Here is a 17,327-nt window from a genome sequence, read left to right on the forward strand (position 1 = left end):
TTTGTGTTATAAACTTAATTTGACAGGCAAAAGAGAATCAAACTGTATCACTATACATTGGGTTCCAACCTCTCTATAGTTTCACAAATATAAATACATTTGAACATATGGTGCTCCCTAAGACTTGGGCCTTGCCACATTTCTGTATCGGGTTTGGGCCCTACTTATTTTGTACATTTAGTTTTCCATATCAAACTCACTTGCCATCTTAAGTGAAGAGTTACAGTCTTTCATGGTCGATGGATCATACTGTGCTTAGCTTTCTTACTGCTGGGTTTTAATTCAGCAGTGCTATCTATCTCCTAACATGTTTCCCACAGCTCTCCCACGTTAGGCCTTACTAAGGGCTTTGCTAGTTTAGTAGATATAATCACAGTTGTTCAGATGACTGGCAAGCCCATGTATTTGCATCTTGACGATCTATTTCATCACAAAGAAATCATGTACTCTTATTGGATCACTTTGCAAATGGAGTTTTCATATTGATGAATTTTTATCACATGATCTGGTTACTAAATTTCATCCTCATTCTGTTGTACTCCATTTAAATTTCACTAAGTAAAAAATTAATTTTCATAGTATTTTCTTCTTATAGTTTATAATATCAAAAGATTGCTATGCAAAAATCTGGAAAGGAAAAGAAAAAAGGTTAACCACACAGCTTTTTTCCCATTTTGCTATAATTTTCCTACCGGCTTTTTCTTACACGTTATTTGGCAGAGTTTGAAAAGCATATACATACTTTTCTACTTTGTTATCAACTTAGGAGCTTTTCCCATATTGCTAGGTTGTCTTCAGAGTCTGCTTTTTAGACGGCTGCAGAGATTTTGCCAAGGGAATACACTATAACAATTCATTTCCTATTTTTAAGATATTTAGGTTGCTTTCAGTTTTTCTTTTAAAATTTTGGTGAACATTTTCTATACATAAATTTAATTCTGAATACTAATTTACTTAATACTTTCTTTTTGTTGTTGTTGTTTTTGTTTTTTTGAGACAGAGTCTCACTCTGTCACCCAGGCTGGAGTGCTGTGGTGTGATCTCAGCTCACTGCAACTTCCGCCTCCCGGGTTCAAGCAATTCTCCTGCCTCAGCCTCCCAAGTAGCTGGGATTACAGGGCCACCAGGCCCAGCTATTTTTTGTATTTTTAGCAGAGATGGGGTTTCGCCATGTTGCCTAGGCTGGTCTTGAACTCCTGACCTCAACCGATGCCCCCCGCCCCGGCCCCCACCCTTGGCCTCCCAAAGTGCTGGAATTACAGGCGTGAGCCAACACACCTGGCCCTTAACACTTTGTTAAAACTGGGATTACTCGGTCAAAGGGTACAGTATCTTTAGGGCTACTGACACATACTATGAAATAGGGTGTACAAAATGTTTTTTTCCCAATTTGCATTTCCATGAGGCAGGCAGGTACCTCAAAATTAGCAATGTTGTTGTTTTCTCTTTATTTCTTCTAATTTAGAAATTAAAAACAGATTTTACTAGAAGGAAGCAACATGTACTGTTAATTATTCTGTCACCTTATCAGCTTAAATTAGGTTTGGCCCAAAAGTTTTAGGTCTACACTTGTCTACTTAGGGAGAATGGTATTAAAATAGTTTTCTGATTAGTTATTGTAACACATTTACAACCCAATTTTATTCAGCAACTATAAATGATCCAAACATCCTAACACTGGAAAAACAGCTAAATTAGATTATTTAAAACAGAGTTTACAAAAAAGAAAACATCAAAGTTTATGCAAAACACTCAACAGATAACCTGAGAACCCAAATAACGAACATTTTGTAAGAAAAAAAAAAAGTTTACCTAGTTTTACCAGTAGGATCCATGTACGTTGTTTTTTCAAGCTTGACCCATTTTCCTTCTGAAATTAACTAAAAGGATATCAGATAATAAGTTGGGAAACTTTCAAACCAAGTTGTTTTTATCTAAAAGGGTTTTTCTTTCACATTTCCTCTGTCCTTCCCCAGACTCCCAATAATCATGTTTCCTTCCCAATAATCTGTGGGCACGTTTTTCAGTTCAGAGTAGGTAGGTATTCAGGGTTGTTTTTTTAAAGGGCACTTCTGCTTCTTTTTGAAATTTCTTGGTGGTAGTAGTAACAGGTGAAAAGAAATGACAGTCTAAAAACTCCTGGGGGCTGGGGGAAGGGGTGGGGCATGGAGGTAACTGGAAGGGAGCACATGGGGTGAGGGTGTCCTGGGACGCTCCTGATGGTCTGTCCCCTGACCTGGGTGCATACCACACAGGTGAGTTTCATATGTAGAAATGGCCATTTCTAGACACTGGTATTTTTCCTGTCAGTGATGACACAGGAAGGCGGACTGTGGGGAAACAAGGTCCGGGATTGGATCTCCTATCATGACACGTGGGTTTCCCACCCAACCACAGATGGACACCCCAGGTTCGTTCTGCCTAGACACTGGGGAGTTCTGGTGTTGGAGACTAACTTACCTACGGCACTATACTGAACTGAGAGGAAAGCGTCACTGCGTATAAAGCAGTAGCCTTTCTCCTACTATCCTATCTTTCACTTCTTGCCAGCAGCAACCTAATCATTTTCAGCAGATCTGTTCACAGACAACATGGAAAGATTTTAAACCAAAAGGAATTCCAGAAAGGTGTCAAGATCAGAGTTCCAAGATGAAGGATTTAAAATTTATCCACTGCAATGGTTCCTGCAGGAAGAGACTTTTAAAGCTAAATTGAATAACACAGAGACATACATTGGTTCTAGAATTCACTGGAATTTAGACTACAATTAACAACGTAGGTTTTTATTGTTCTTAAACACTCAGGTTAGGCCATCAACAGCCAAGTTGTGACAACTACATATGAAATATCTGAGTCCGCAAATGCATATATTCTTTCTTCTTCTATCTAGGGAAACATAGGAAGGATTAAGAATTTTTCTGTTAAGAGCCCAAATCTCCTAGAGTCTCAATTTCACTAATACACAGAGAGACACACTACTCCTCCCACACAAGAGCAAAATGTGCCCGAGCCCAAAAAAGGGAGTAGGAAAAATCTTTACAACTGTCTTCAAGAATGAAAGACCACCATTGTAACAACAGTCTATATATTTCTGCTAAACTCAGATTTATGTGGGGGAGGGAAAGGAAAGTGAAAAACAAGTTATACCTCCTCTGAAATGATATACTGTTTGCCATTCTGAGAAGATTCCGTTGGTTCTTGGCTCTCCATTTTCAAACGAGTCTTTACAGCCCTCAGGTGAGAAGTTCACCCTGCAAGATAATGAGATTTGTTCAGGCTAAAATTATTTTTCTGAATTAAACATTCGTCCACAGGACACTAGTCAAAGTACTTAAACGGCCAAAAATTCATCTACCATCAACGCTGCCTGTCTCAGTATGTGAGGGAACTGCCGCAGGTGGAAATGTGAACAGGGAGGCCCGGGGATTAGCCAGGAAGGAAGTGACAGCAGTCCCAGTCACCCTCAGCCACACCAGCCAAGCTCCTGCCATGCCTGTTCTAGGCACTTAGAGGCCACCCTTCTTCATCAGATTTTTCTTTTTTTTGAGAGAGTCTCACTCTGTTGCCCAGGCTGGAGTGCAATGGCGCGATCTCAGCTCACTGCAACCTCTGCCTCCTGGGTTCAAGTGATCCTCGCGCCTCAGCCTCCCGAGTAGCTGGGATTACAGGCGTACGTCACCAGGCCTGGCTAATTTTTATATTTTTAGTAGAGACAGGGTTTCACCACGTTGGCCATGCTGGTCTCAACCTCCTGACATCAAGTGATCTGCCCTCCTTGGCCTCCCAAAGTGCTGGGATTACAGGCGTGAGCTACCGCGCCCAGCCTGATTTTTCTGACTCCGAATCTTAAACTCTTTCCAAGGGAAGACAGAAGAAAGATTATTTACCACTCTCCATGCCCACCTCTCAGTCTTTTATCCATCTGTTACACCTAAACTTACTTATTTTTTGAGATGTAAGATCTCACTCTGTTGCACAGGTTGGAGTGCAGTGGCGAAATCATGGCTCACTGTAGCCTCTACCTCCCAAGCTCACGTGCTCCTCGCATCTCAGCCTCCTGAGTAGCTGGGATTACAGGTGCATGCTACCACAGCCAACTAATGTTTTAAACTTTTGGTAGAGGTGGGGTCTCACTATGTTTCACAGGCTGGTCTCAGACTCCCGGGCTCAAGCGATCCTCCTCCTGCCTCGGTGTCCCAAAGTGCTGGGATTACAGGCATGAGCCACTGGACCCACCTCCCCACTTACTTTTAAGTTTCAGCATGTATCAAAGTCATAGTTGCAGAGAAAGGATCGAGTAGTACTACAAGTTCTGTTATGAAAAGAGTAGGCCCTTATCCCATTTATTGTATATTATTATTTCCTCTTTCTTTATTCCTTCATTTTCGGACCTTGCCTGTCCGAAGGTCAAAGTCTTTTTTTCTTACCCACACATGGTTGTTAATTCAGCTGTATATAGAATTATAGACCCAAAGCCAGTTGTCTATGAAACTTAAGGCATTGCTTAGTTGTCTTGCTTCTGGTGCTGCTGTTGAGAAGTCCAAAGCTATTCTTATTCTTGATCTTTTTGCCATGTGACCTGTCTTCCTCCTCTGGAAGCTTGTAGTTAGTCACTTTCATGTCGATGTTATTGTACCGGGAAGTCAAGTGGGTCCTTTCAATCTGGAAACTTCTTACTATGCTTCTTTACAGGGAATTTTTTTCTTGAACGACTTCACTGATAATTTCCTCCCCTGTGTTTTCTCTGTTGTTTCTTTTAAGAACTGTTACTTGGACCAGGCACAGTGGCTCACACCTGGAATCCTAGCCCTTTGGGAGACCAAGAGTCTGAGACCAGCCTGGGTAACATGGCAAAACCCTGTCTCCACAAAAATAAAAAATAAAAAAATTAGCCGGGCATGGTGGTGGGCACCTGTAGTCCCACTACTCAGGAAGCTGAGGCAGGAGGGTCACTTGGACCCAGGAGTTGGGGGTTGCAGAGAGCCGAGATCACACCACTGCACTCTTATGTTCCATGGTTCTCTAACCTACCCCACCTAACTTCGGCTTCAAAGAAAATACAGCCCACCCAGCATCAACTCTCTTCCCAACTGTCCTAAAGGAAAAAGTGAGTCTGCTCTTTGTTTCTTCTGGGACCCAAAGTGATCATACTACCCATCTGATCTTCAATTTGTCCCCAAGACAGCAAGCTTCCCTATTCTAAAATACAATCAATAACAAAACCAACTGTATGAATATTCATAAAGTGCCTTTACAAATCAAATATCTGATTGACTATCATAGGTAACCCTTGTGGCCAACCTGTGAAAGGTGAGATGATGTTTTAGGAAAGTGGCGGTGAGGCCGGGCGCGGTGGCTCACGCCTCACGCCTACAATCCCAGCACTTTGGGAGGCCAGGGCGGGTGGATCACGAGGTCAAGAGATGGAGACCATCCTGGCCAACATGGTGAAACCCTGTCTCTACTAAAAATACAAAAATTAGCTGGACGTGGTGGGGTGCGCCTGTAGCCCCAACTACAGGGAAGGCTGAGGGAGGAGAATGGCTTGAACCCAGGAGATGGAGGTTGCAGTGAGCTGAGATCGTGCCACTGCACTGCAGCCTGGTGACAGAGCGAGACGCCATCTAAAAAAAAAAAAAAAAAAGTGGTGGTGAGAGGGACAAAGACCCTCACTCCCCTGGACCTCATTTTCCAGTGAGGAGAAAGGAAAAACAGTGAGGAAGAACACAAAATTTATGTCAAGTGACTCAGCGTTTCATGAAGAAAGATTAAAAAGGATGAGAAGTGGGGGGAAGAGGGGAAGAGTAATCTACACGGAGTGATCAGGCAAGGCCTGTTTAATTTGGTGACTTCTGAATGGAGACCTGAAAGCAATAAGGAAGTAAACCACGTAGAAGTTTAAATATTTAGAGACAGACATTAGCATATTGAAACCTGCAGCCCTACTAAGAAAACAGGCACTTATTCCTTTGAAAGTACCATAGATGATAATTTATTAGGTAAACTTTTTTTTTTTGAGATGGAGTTTCGCTCTTGTCGCCCGGCTGGAGTGCAAAGGCATGATCTCGGCTCATTGCAACCTCTGCCTCACGGATTCAAGCGATTCTCCTGCCTCAGCCTCCCGAGTACCTGGGATTACAGGCTCCTACCACTGCGCCCAGCTAATTTTTACATTTTTAGTAGAGATGGGGTTTCGCCATGTTGGGCAGGCTGGCCTCGAACTCCTGACCTCAGGTGATCCACCCGCCTCAGCCTCCCAAAGTGCTGGGATTACAGGCGTGAACCACCGTGCCTGGCAGCTAAAAGAGAGTATTTCTTTGGAATGCAATCAGCCTCAAAGGGAAACAGTATTGTGCAGCAATCCACTGATTCCGTGAATGACAAAAATGAGCTATTTCAAAAGCATATTCTTTACTATGAGATTCCCAAACATTTCAGAAGGACTGTAAAAGTACCTCAGAAATTTTTAGAAACAGAAAAGGAATGTTGTTTTTAGCACCATTTCAAAAGCAGAAGCCAAATAGTGCCATTCGGGGGCCAGTCACTACCAGCAACATGCTGCAGAAAGAACGAGAAATGAGCTTTAAATTCCATGCTTTGTAAGCCAGCGTCTCCACCACTGCAACGGAGTTTGCCTTAACTGACTCAACGCTATTTCAAGATTTAAAAGCAAACTTTGATATAAATTTTATCCACTTCATTAGTTAGAATTTAAGGTAATTTGCATATTGCCAATATGTGTATGGTATGAAAAAGATACATGTACACGCTGTTGAGTATTCTACAATTTTTTTTTTTTTTTTGAGACAGAGTCTTGCTTTGTCGCCCAGGCTGGAGTGCAGTGGCGCGATCTCCGCTCACTGCAAGCTCCGCCTCCCGGGTTCATGCCATTCTCCTGCCTCAGCCTCCCAAGTAGCTGGGATTACAGGTACCTGCCACCATGCCTGGCTACTTTTTTTATTTTTAGGAGAGACGGGGTTTCACTGTGTTAGTCAGGATGGTCTCGATCTCCTGACCTCGTGATCCGCCCGCCTCGGCCTCACAAAGTGCTGGGATTACAGGCGTGAGCCACCGCGCCGGCGAGTGTTCTACAATTTCATTTATGATTTTCCTTAGTCTTTAAAGTCACAAGCTGTTTTAATTCTCATAAATCGTTTTAACTCAGTTCAGTTTGAACACTGAAGGTCTAGGATGTGTTGGATGTGTAATTCTCCAGAGCATAAAACAAACACTAGTGAGGGGAAATGCTGTAAGATTTTTAGACGTCTTGCACAGTGGCAGGCAGAAGTCTCTAACTAGCTTCGAGAGCACCAGCAGTGGAAACGTCTGTGTATATACTCAGTGCACACTGACCACTATGCTTGCCCTTGAGCACGTTACAGTTTAGCAAGCACATCTGGGGCAAAGATCCGCCTCAGAGACACCACCACACCAGGATGTTTTAAAGGAGGGACACACACATCCACTTGGGAGGCAGTGAGGAAAATGATAAAGCCTTTTTTTTTTTTTTTTTTTTTTTGAGACTGAATCTCGCTGCAACACCCAGGCTGGAGTGCAATGGCGTGATCTCGGCTCACTGCAACCTCCACGTCCCAGGTTGAAGCAATTCTCCTGCCTCAGCCTCCTGAACAGCTGGGATTACAGGCCTGTACCACCACACCCGGCTGATTTTTGCATTTTTAGTAGAGACGGGGGTTTCACCATATTGGCCAGGCTGGTTTCGAACTCCTGACCTCAAGTGATCCACCCACCTCGGCCTCCCACAGCACTGGGATTACAGGGGTGAGCCACCACGCCCAGCCAAGATTTTGAAAAGATAGTTTGATGTGAAGACATGGTTTAGAGACCAAGAGTGCAGGGAAAGCATTCCAACTAGAAGACACCACATGAACAAAGGCAGAGACACCGGGGCAAGGGTGAGAAATTCTGAGTGTATGGCGAGCTCTGTGGTTCTCAAGCTCCTCCTCCACTTTCTCCTTTAAAAAACAAAGGAAAGGCCGGGCACAGTGGCTCATGCCTATAATCCCAGCACTTTGGGAGGCCGAGGTGGGTGGATCACGAGGTCAGGAGATCGAGACCATCCTGGTTAACATGGTGAAACCCCATCTCTACTAAAAATACAAAAAAATTAGCCAGGCGTGGTGGCAGGCGCCTGTAGTCCGGGCTACTCAGGAGGCTGAGGCAGGAGAATGGCATGAACCCGGGAGGTGGAGCTTGCAGTGAGCCAAGATTGCGCCACTGCACTCCAGCCTAGGCGACAGAGCAAGACTGCGTCTCAAAAACAAAAACAAAACAAAACAAAAAAAACCACAAAGGAAAAACCACCACCACCACAAAACTCCCAAAACAACTCCACATATAATGATGATTTGCGAACACATTTCTAAGGCCATACACAGATTTGGCTGGATCTCTGCCCCCAAAACTGCAGGCCAACAAAGCACACAAAGCTAACTGGCATGGCACAAATTACTGTTGTGATATGAGGTAGTTTTGGGGGCCAGTGCCATGCACTGCATGTGTCTATAGTCCCGGCTACTTGTGGAGGCTGAGGTGGGAGGATCGCTTGAGCTGAGGAATTCGTGATGACCCTAGGAAACATAGTGAGATCCTATGTAAAAAATGAAAAAACAAACACCAAAATAAACTAATTTTGGGGTTAGGCAGCAAGTACAGCCCTCTACAGAAAGGGAGGAAGTGATTAATTTTTCACCAACTTCAGTATGCCAGTATTAGTAACAACAGCTGCATAAAGAGTTAAGTGGGAGTTTAGATTCCAGAAGTTAAACTATGAACTCAAAAGCCTGGTTCTGCAGTTGGCACTGAGGCTCATTACTCAATCACCGTACCCGAATCCCGGCCATCTGCTGAGGCTGCAAAGTGAAGCAAAAAATCCTAACAAGAAATTGTATGTTGGCTAGGTCTCTCCCTGATAAAAGATGAATATTGTTAATATCAACAATACTCAACCAAATACAAGATGCAGGAGCCCACATCATAAGCAGAGCCTCTGACTGACAAAAGAGGGTCAGGCACTTGGAACAGTTTAATAATTGAATAGGGAAATCAACAAAGCACTTTGAAAGAAATTAAGTGGGGAGCTGAGGCAGGAGAATCGCTTGAACGAGGGAGGTGGAGGTTGCAGTGAGCCGAGATCATGCCACTACACTCCAGCATGGTGACAGAGTGAGACTCTGTCTCCAAAAAAAAAAAAAGAAAAGAAAAGAAATTAAGTGGGAGAGAGGATCAATTTTTTTTGCAGTAATAACTTACTTTATGATTGTCTTGTTAAAGTCAGGCATCAAATTGGGCATGTCTAAAGTGGCAATCTACATTCTGGCAGAATAATTACAAAGAAAAGTCACTTGATTTAGAAGGAACAAAGAATCAAATAATTTGTAGTTATATTTAATAATTTTGGTCATAGTTAAAAAATTTTAAATTCTATTTTTAAAAGATAATATTCTGGCCGGGCTCGGTGGCTCATGCCTGTAATCCCAGCGCTTTCGGAGGCCAAGGCAGGTGGATCACTTGAGGTCAGGAGTTCGAGCCTAACCGACATAGTGAAACCCCCCGTCTCTGCTAAAAATACAAAAAATTAGCTGGGTGAGGTGGCACACGCCAGTAGTCCCAGCTACTCGGGAGACTGAGGCACGAGAAAAGCCTGAACCTAGGAGGCAGCAGTTGCAGTGAGCCAAGATTGCACCACTGCATTCCAGCCTGGGCGACAGAGCGAGACTCTGTCTCAAAAGAAAAAAAAAGGATAATATTCTGATGTATCCTTCTTTTGTGCCATTTATGGTAAAAAACTTGGGTACCCACAATTGAATTCACTTATGGGTTTTTTTTTTTTTCATTCTCTTCAGGTGTGGCAGTTGGGTGGGCAGGGAGGAATTAATGTTTACTGAAATTATGCTACTTGGTGATCTCCAGGAATCATTTAGCAGGTGGTTTATAATCCTCACATTTAATTCTGGTTGAGCAAGAGTGAACTGACTGTAATGACCCTTGGGAAGGTGAATTGGTTACAGACGTATAGTAACGACACTGTAAAGATAGTCCAGGCAGGAGATAACAGGTCTGGAGTAGAGTGGTAGCCGTGGCAAAGTGACATTTAATTTCCACGAAGACGGTTTTAAGGGAGACTGGGACATCGGAAGAAAAAAGGGGTGATGCAGAGCTCAAATCTGTACACACTTGTTTGAGGTGATAGCAGACATCCAGATGAAGAAAACCAGCAGACAGGTGAAAATCTTAATCTAGGATGATTAGTCATGCTATGGATTCAGAGAAAGAAATGTGTTTTTTCATTACTTCATTAGGAATTGCACAATAAATCTCCTCCCCCATAATCACATGACTACTGACTTTTCAGCATGCAGGAGAAAAAGCAACTACTTCCACTGTTGAAAGGTTTTATTGGAGAAACTTGATGAATACAATGACTTCATGGCTTAGTGAAGACAACCACGGTGGTTAAAATACAGTGAACCCTCATTTAGCTGTATCCATTCAAAGTATTTGAGCATCTCCTATGTATAATGTCAATTTATTTGATGCTGGTTAAATGTGTAACAAGTTACTTAAAACCAACTGTAATACCAAAAAGTCACTGAACACACTTCTAAAGTATACTGCCTGAATAAAAGGTATCTATAAAAATTCCTTCCCTGTAGTATCTATATATTTAAGCTTACAAACTTAGCTGCTTTTCTACACACAACTGCAATTCTATATTAAAGCTTTGCAACTGCCTTAATCTCTACACTCTTTTTTTTTTTTTTCCCGAGACGGAAAAAAAAGAGTCTCGCTCTGTTGCCAGGCTGGAGTGCAGTGGCGCGATCTCGGCTCATCGCAACCTCCGCCTCCCGGATTCAAGCGATTCTCCTGCCTCAGCCTCCCGAGTAGCTGGGACTACAGGCATGCGCCACCACGCCCGGCTAATTTTTGATATTTTAGTAGGGACGGGGTTTCGCCATGTTGGACAGGCTGGTCAAACTCCTGACCTCAGGTGATGCGCCCGCCTCGGCCTCCCAGAGCGCTGGGATCACAGGCATGAGGCACCGCGCCCGGCCTATGCTCAAATGTTTCTTGGGCTGTTAAAGTACTGCTCCTCGCAGAAGGGCTATGTTCCCGGGATCTATTCTCTTCCGTACATTCATTCCTATCTTCATTAGAAAACATCTGACCTAAATAAATCCCCCATCGATGCTAACATCTCCTTCCGCTGCAATTTTTTACTTTCTAAGTCAAATCAGAACAATTATTTGAGCGACCGCTCCTGTCTGCCATTAGGTCTTTCTGGCACCACCCTCCAGACATATATACAATATTGCTTCTTTCCCTCAAATCAGAAAGGACTGCATAGTTCCGGATCAAGGCATAAATGAATCATGACTGTCCAACCCCCACCAACATACTCTGCAACATTACAATCTATTTACCTCTGCTTTGAAAATGTATTCTTTAAAGCACTGCTTCCAACTAGCCACTTAGCCAGTAACATTTTTGAGAAAAACAAAACACAACCTAAAACAATGTATATATTCCTGGGGGGAAGAGTTTCTAACTCAAAATACGCAGATAATTGTTTATTATTCTAAGGAATACCCTTCTGAAGAGGCCTGCAGTCGGTGGGGATGTTTCTAATTTAAAACTACTTAGGTGAACCAGGAAGAATGTACATTTAAGGAGATACTTTTAGACATAGATGCCTCGCGCAAGCCTAAAGCTCGTGTGGTAAGCGACACGACTAGGGGTTAAAAGCGGCTGGTTGGTAGGCCCGGGGCGGTGGCTCACGCCTGTAAACCCAGCACTTTGGGAGGCTGAGGCGGGCAGATCACCTAAGGTCAGGAGTTCGAGACCAGCCTGGCAAATATGGTGAAACACCATCTCTACTAAAAATACAAAAATTAGCTGGCGCGCGCTCTCAGCTACTAGAGAAGCTAAGGCAGGAGAATCACTTGAACCCAGGAGGCGGAGGTTGCAGTGAGCCAAGATTGCGCCACTGCACTCCAATCTGGGCACAGAGTGAGACTCCGTCTCAAATAAATAAATAAAAGCAGCTAGTTACTTCTCATTCTGTTAACGAAACAAACAAAACTGAACTTTGCTGGGTGACAGGAGTGAAGCAAAGGAAAAAACGATAGTACAAGTTCGATTCGAATTCTTCCAGTCTTATGATTCGCTCATCGCAGGAATACTGATAAAAATCTGCGTTTTTTCCAGGTTGACAACTTTTGCGAGGCCAGACTAAACGAATTCAGCGCTCCAAGGAGACTCCTCTTTCCTCTGCTTTCTCACATTTACCTCTCGCCTTTTACCTCCCAAAGTCGAACCCTCCAGGATCGTACAGGCGGTATTCCCTCTATCAAGCATTCTACTCCTCTGCAGATGCTGCAATCTTTACACTGGAACTAACTTAGCTGTGGTGTTCCCCGCTTTCTTTACTCGGAGTAGCCCAGGCTCTTCCGCTCCAATCCCCAATTTCCCTCCAATCCCCAGTTTCCCTCTTGGGCGCCTGGACGCGTGCCCAGCCGCAGCCTGCACGCACCATGCTGATGTGCTCCCTTTCCCCTTCTTCGTCTCCTCCCCAAAGAGATTTTGTGCTGTGACTGGCTTGCCCCGGTTACTTACTCCAAGGTGTAGGGGTGAAGAACGGAAGAGGACGAAATAACTAGCTGGAGGCAGCAGTGTCAGCCGATGCCGGTGCCACGGCTCGAAACACCGGCGCCTCTCGCGGTGCTAAAAGGATGGGCGCGCACCCTCCTCCCGGCATCCGTAGAACCCCCGCCTTTGACCTAGCTTCAGGAGATTACTTTCCGGGTCAGCGTGCGTTTAGGGCGAAGACGGAGTTGTAAACTTCTTAAAATTTCTCTCTCGACACTTCGGTAATTCCTCTTTCGAGACTAAAGCTCTTTTTGTATGCGTGTGTGTCAAGCGTATGCCCCGGGATTCTCCTTCTCCGCTTCCTTTTCTCGGTCTTCCTTCTTGCTTTAGGGACCGGAAGAGTCCTTGAACCAAAATAGGTCGGCGGGCACTTCCGGGACCGGAGCCCAGGGTTCCGGGAGGGTGTAGGCAGGAGAGGGAAAGGCAGCAGCGGCGGCAGCTGGAGGATGAAGAAGGAGCATGTGCTGCACTGCCAGTTCTCCGCGTGGTACCCGTTCTTCCGAGGCGTTACCATCAAGAGGTGAGATGGGAGGGGGTTCGCCCGGCCGACCGGCAAAAGGGAACTGCGACTTCTGAGCGAATCTTACTGCTATCCAAAAAAATGCAGGCCTTCTAGCGACTGCATGGGAGGGAGTGTGTCGAGAGGGAAGTAGATCAGCAATTGTCTGCGTCCTGTTGCGAGCCAGCGAGTGTGCTGGCTAGGAGGGTCAGTTGTGGTTTTCAGTGAGGGTCGGAGGCGGGAGGAATAGTGGATTAACCTAGTTTAGGCTTGGGAGTTCACCACCACTACTTTTAGAATGGCCCCAGGCGCAAGGTGATCACTACCTAAGAGCACTCGGAGAATTAATTGCTTTTCGCCATCATCCCAGAGGATGGAGATTGGGAAGGTGAAAGGATACGTAATTACAGTTAGATACGAGAACAAGTTCACAGATATGTTGTACAGCATGGAGGTTATAGTTAATGACGATATACGTATTCTTGAAAAACGGAGAGTGGATGTTAGTGTTCTCACCACAAAAATAACTATGTTAGACAATGCATTTGTTAGCTAAATTTAACTATTCCACAGTGTATATATACTTAAAAACGTCAGGTAGGCGGCAAGTATTAATATATACAATTTCATCTCTCCGTTTTTTTAAAGGTGTTGATAGAAAATCTGGGGTTTGCACTTAACTGATTTTCTGAGCCAACATTTCAGTAATTGCTGATTCATTATATAATGGTTTCATTCAATAAAGATCGGATATGTACTTGAAAATGTGTAACTGGCTTAGAATGGTTAAAATGTATAAGAAAAGTTTCAAGTTCTTAAATAGTATTGGAATGTGTGGCAGAACCTTAGATTCATTGTACTTAACAATTTCGCTTGTTAGCTTTGTAAGAGTAAAATACTTAGGAAGGCTTATTTGTAATCAGCAAATAGACATATTAAAAAAGAAAATTGAGTGGTTTATAAATAGAATTTAAAATTTTAAAGAGACTTTTAAGTTGCAAAGTTTCACTTGAAATTGGTTAAAATTTAGTAGATTTTCAAACATAATAAGATTTGTTAGAAGAAATTAAAAGCCTGAAGAAGAACTAGATTTTTTTTTTTTGAGACAGAGTTTTGTTCTGTCGCCCAAGCTGGAGTGCAGTGGCAGCCATCTTGGCTCACTGCAAGCTTCGCTTCCCGAGTTCACGCCATTCTCCTGCCTCAGCTTCCCGAGTAGCTGGGACTACAGGCGCCCGCCACCACCCCCGGCTAATTTTTTGTATTTTTAGTAGAGACGGGGTTTTCACCGTGTTAGCCAGGATGGTCTCGATTGCCTGACCTCGTGATCCGCCCGCCTCGGCCTCCCAAAGTGCTGGGATTACAGGTGTGAGCCACCGCTCCCGGCCAGAACTAGATTTTTGAATGTGAAATTGTACCTTTGATAAATCAAATGTTTATTTTTAAAACCGAAGTTTTTGCTCTGTCGCCCAAGCTGGAGTGCAGTGGCAGTGATCTTTTATTTATTTAAAAATAAATAAAAATACTTATTTAAAAATAAATAAAAATACTTATTTTTAAAACCGAAGTAGCCCATGAATACTCTTTTTTTCTGCAAAAAACCATTTGTAATGTGCCAAAAAAAACTTCTTCCATAAGTAAATGAGACATGTTATAAGTCATTGATGTTCTGTTAACTTCGGGAAAGCAGGCTGTAATCTTTTCCACTTTTTGAAGATGTATATGCCTCAAAATCAAAATAATACCAGCACTCTTAGGGATCTGTGGTAGGGCTTTTTGATAATTTATTATTTCAAGGTAAAAAACAAATTATCCCATAAGTTTTTAAGAGACTTCAGGTATGGCTTTGCCATCCTTAATTATGATTACCTGAAACAAATTAAGCTAAAGCATGCCTAGTTTAAGCAGCTTTATATCTCTGGTGATCAGTTGAATAGAATGCCAGCAAGACACATCCAAAAGTATCATGAATTCTTAGCGGTAGGTGCTCATTGCCAACCCAAGAATGGTTTCCAGATCTTGACTCTACTTCTGCCCTCTATCTTTAGAAGGTGACCAAATGCTAGTCATCTTCTGGTTGGGTTTGCTGCATTTCCTGTGTTGCAGCAAATATCTGCTGGTCTCTGATTTCTTAAAGACACATAAATGTTGTGCTCACTCAGAATCCTTTTGAGCTTGTTGCTTTCATACTGTGATTTCCATCTGGTGGTTTGGATTTGGCTGGTTTTTGTTTACTACAAAGACCATTGTGGCAATAAGATGAACCGCAGTAATCTTCTTATTCTGATTTCTTGTCTACTGCTACCAAATGTACATCATTAACATTTTCTACTTTATATTAAAAGAAAGACAAATAATTCCAAAATTAATCAAGTGTAGACATTTTTCTCTCTGCTTATAGTTGGTCTTTTAAAGTGATGCCTTTTTTGGTGTTTTTTTTTAGTGTCATTCTTCCACTTCCTCAGAATGTGAAGGATTATTTACTCGATGATGGAACTCTGGTGGTTTCAGGAAGGTAAAGTATTTTAGAAAAAAATGTCTTAAACTTTATCATAAAGAAGCACATAAAATGAATGAATTAGCTTAGGCACCATTCTTTCCCTTTAGCTCTTTTTGTCTCCTAGCCAAAATGATGTGCTGATCTTTGTCTCATGTTCCTTCTCAATGTTCACTTAATATTTTCAACATTAAGTACTTTTCCCTCTAATAATTACAAGTTGTGAAATTGAGCAGTTCCTTTCATCTCTGTCTTTAGAAAACAGTTGTGATGACAACTTTTCCTTCTGACGGTAGCAGGGTGGGGGAAGTACACATTACAATTCTTTGAGATCCTTCAGTTTTGACGATTAAAAATTCACTGTTGCAAACAGGCTTTATCATCTAATTCCTCAACATTTTCTTCCCCACGATTGAACTACCGTGGCCCCCCCTCCACTTTCTAGAAGCTGTTCAGGTAGTTTCCCTATTTATAGAATAAAGGGAAGAAGTTACTGTGTTTCAGTCTTTTGGATGCAAACTTGAAAACGTTGAAGAATCATAGGATTTAGTGAAGTTCTCATTTTTTAATTTGAGTCTGCTCGGAAGTCACGTTATGAGTGTTCAGCCCTCACCAGCCTTTCTAAAATAGCCTGACAGTAACCCTATGCCCTGACCTCCCTTCATTTTTCTGCATAACACTTACTTCCACCTGACAATTGTTAATTGTTCCATTAGAATGCAGTTTCATGAAAACAGGGACTTGGCCCATTTGTTCACCCCAGCTCATGGAACAGTGCCTGATATAGCAGAAGTGCTTGATAAACATTTGTTGGATGAAGGAACTATAGAAATACAGTAAGAATTGTGTGTTTTCAGTAATACTAACTGGACCCCGTATTTTTGCCTGTTGGGTTTTTAGTGTGGTTTTCTGGATTATATTTCTGTTTTTGGTATTCACAGAGCCTCAATAACCTGAAAATTATTAATGTAGCGCCTCATTAACTTTGAATAATTTGAGGCTGAGGAAACAGTAGGAAAGTCAGACAAGTCTCAACTTTAGGATATTTACAGATATAATTTTTTTTGTTTTGTTTTTCTTTTGAGACAGAGTCTCGCTCTGTCACCCAGGCTGGAGTGCAGTGGCGTGATCTCGGCTCACTTCAAGGTCTGCCTCCCGGGTTCACGCTATTCTCCTGCCTCAGCCTCCAAGTAGCTGGGACTACAGGCGCCCACCACCACGCCTGGCTAATTTTTTTTATTTTTAGTAGAGATGGGGTTTTACTGTCTTAGCCAGGATGGTCTTGATCTCCTGACCTCGTGATCTGGCTGCCTCGGCCTCCCAAAGTGCTGGGATTACAGGCCTGAGCCACCGCACCCGGCCTTTTTTTTTTTTTTTTTTTTTTAAGATGGAGTCTTGCTCTGTCAGCCAGGCTGGAGTGCAGTGGCTCAATCTCAGCTCACTGCAACCTCTGCCTCCCAGGTTCAAGTGATTCTCTTGCTGCAGCCTCCCAATTAGCTGGGACAACAGGTGTGCGCCACCACGTCCAGCTAATTTTTGTATTTTTAGTAGAGATGGGGTTTCACCATGTTGGCCGGGCTGTCTTGAACTCCTGACCTCAGGTGATCCACCTGCTTCAGCCTCCCAAAGTGTTGGGATTGCAGGCGTGAGCCACTGTGCCCGGTC

General features: G+C 43.2%; 3 protein-coding genes across 9 annotated transcripts in view; 2 read left to right on the forward strand and 1 right to left on the reverse strand.

Moving 5' to 3' along the window:
* SEC61A2 (SEC61 translocon subunit alpha 2) overlaps positions 1-10,657 on the forward strand; it is a 67,211-nt gene extending 56,554 nt beyond the window's left edge. The window contains exon 13 of the mRNA XM_063780431.1: positions 10,376-10,657. Coding sequence (XP_063636501.1) covers positions 10,376-10,433 — 58 coding nt within the window. The 3' untranslated portion in view covers positions 10,434-10,657. The remainder of the gene's footprint in view (positions 1-10,375) is intronic.
* The window catches only part of NUDT5 (nudix hydrolase 5), a 28,237-nt gene extending 15,461 nt beyond the window's left edge, over positions 1-12,776 (reverse strand). For 3 of the 4 annotated variants that reach the window (XM_054660091.1, XM_001138070.6, XM_063780434.1), the window contains exons 1-3: positions 12,637-12,776; positions 3,148-3,251; positions 1,813-1,880 (exon numbers count right to left, since the gene is read on the reverse strand). In XM_054660091.1, coding sequence (XP_054516066.1) covers positions 1,813-1,880; positions 3,148-3,210 — 131 coding nt within the window. In that variant the 5' untranslated portion in view covers positions 3,211-3,251; positions 12,637-12,776. The remainder of the gene's footprint in view (positions 1-1,812; positions 1,881-3,147; positions 3,252-12,636) is intronic. The other variant, XM_063780435.1, reaches the window with a different exon arrangement.
* Positions 12,777-12,999: 223 nt separating this feature from the next.
* Positions 13,000-17,327, forward strand: part of CDC123 (cell division cycle 123) — a 55,313-nt gene continuing 50,985 nt past the window's right edge. Inside the window, exons 1-2 of one of the 4 annotated variants that reach the window (XM_024346189.3) lie at positions 13,000-13,189; positions 15,609-15,680. In XM_024346189.3, the coding sequence (XP_024201957.1) occupies positions 13,116-13,189; positions 15,609-15,680 (146 nt within the window). In that variant the 5' untranslated portion in view covers positions 13,000-13,115. The remainder of the gene's footprint in view (positions 13,190-15,608; positions 15,681-17,327) is intronic. The other 3 variants (XM_024346191.3, XM_054660090.2, XM_063780433.1) reach the window with 3 other exon arrangements.

Source organism: Pan troglodytes, chromosome 8 (genome assembly GCF_028858775.2).
Source record: "Pan troglodytes isolate AG18354 chromosome 8, NHGRI_mPanTro3-v2.0_pri, whole genome shotgun sequence".
Classification (NCBI taxonomy): Eukaryota; Metazoa; Chordata; class Mammalia; order Primates; family Hominidae; genus Pan; species Pan troglodytes.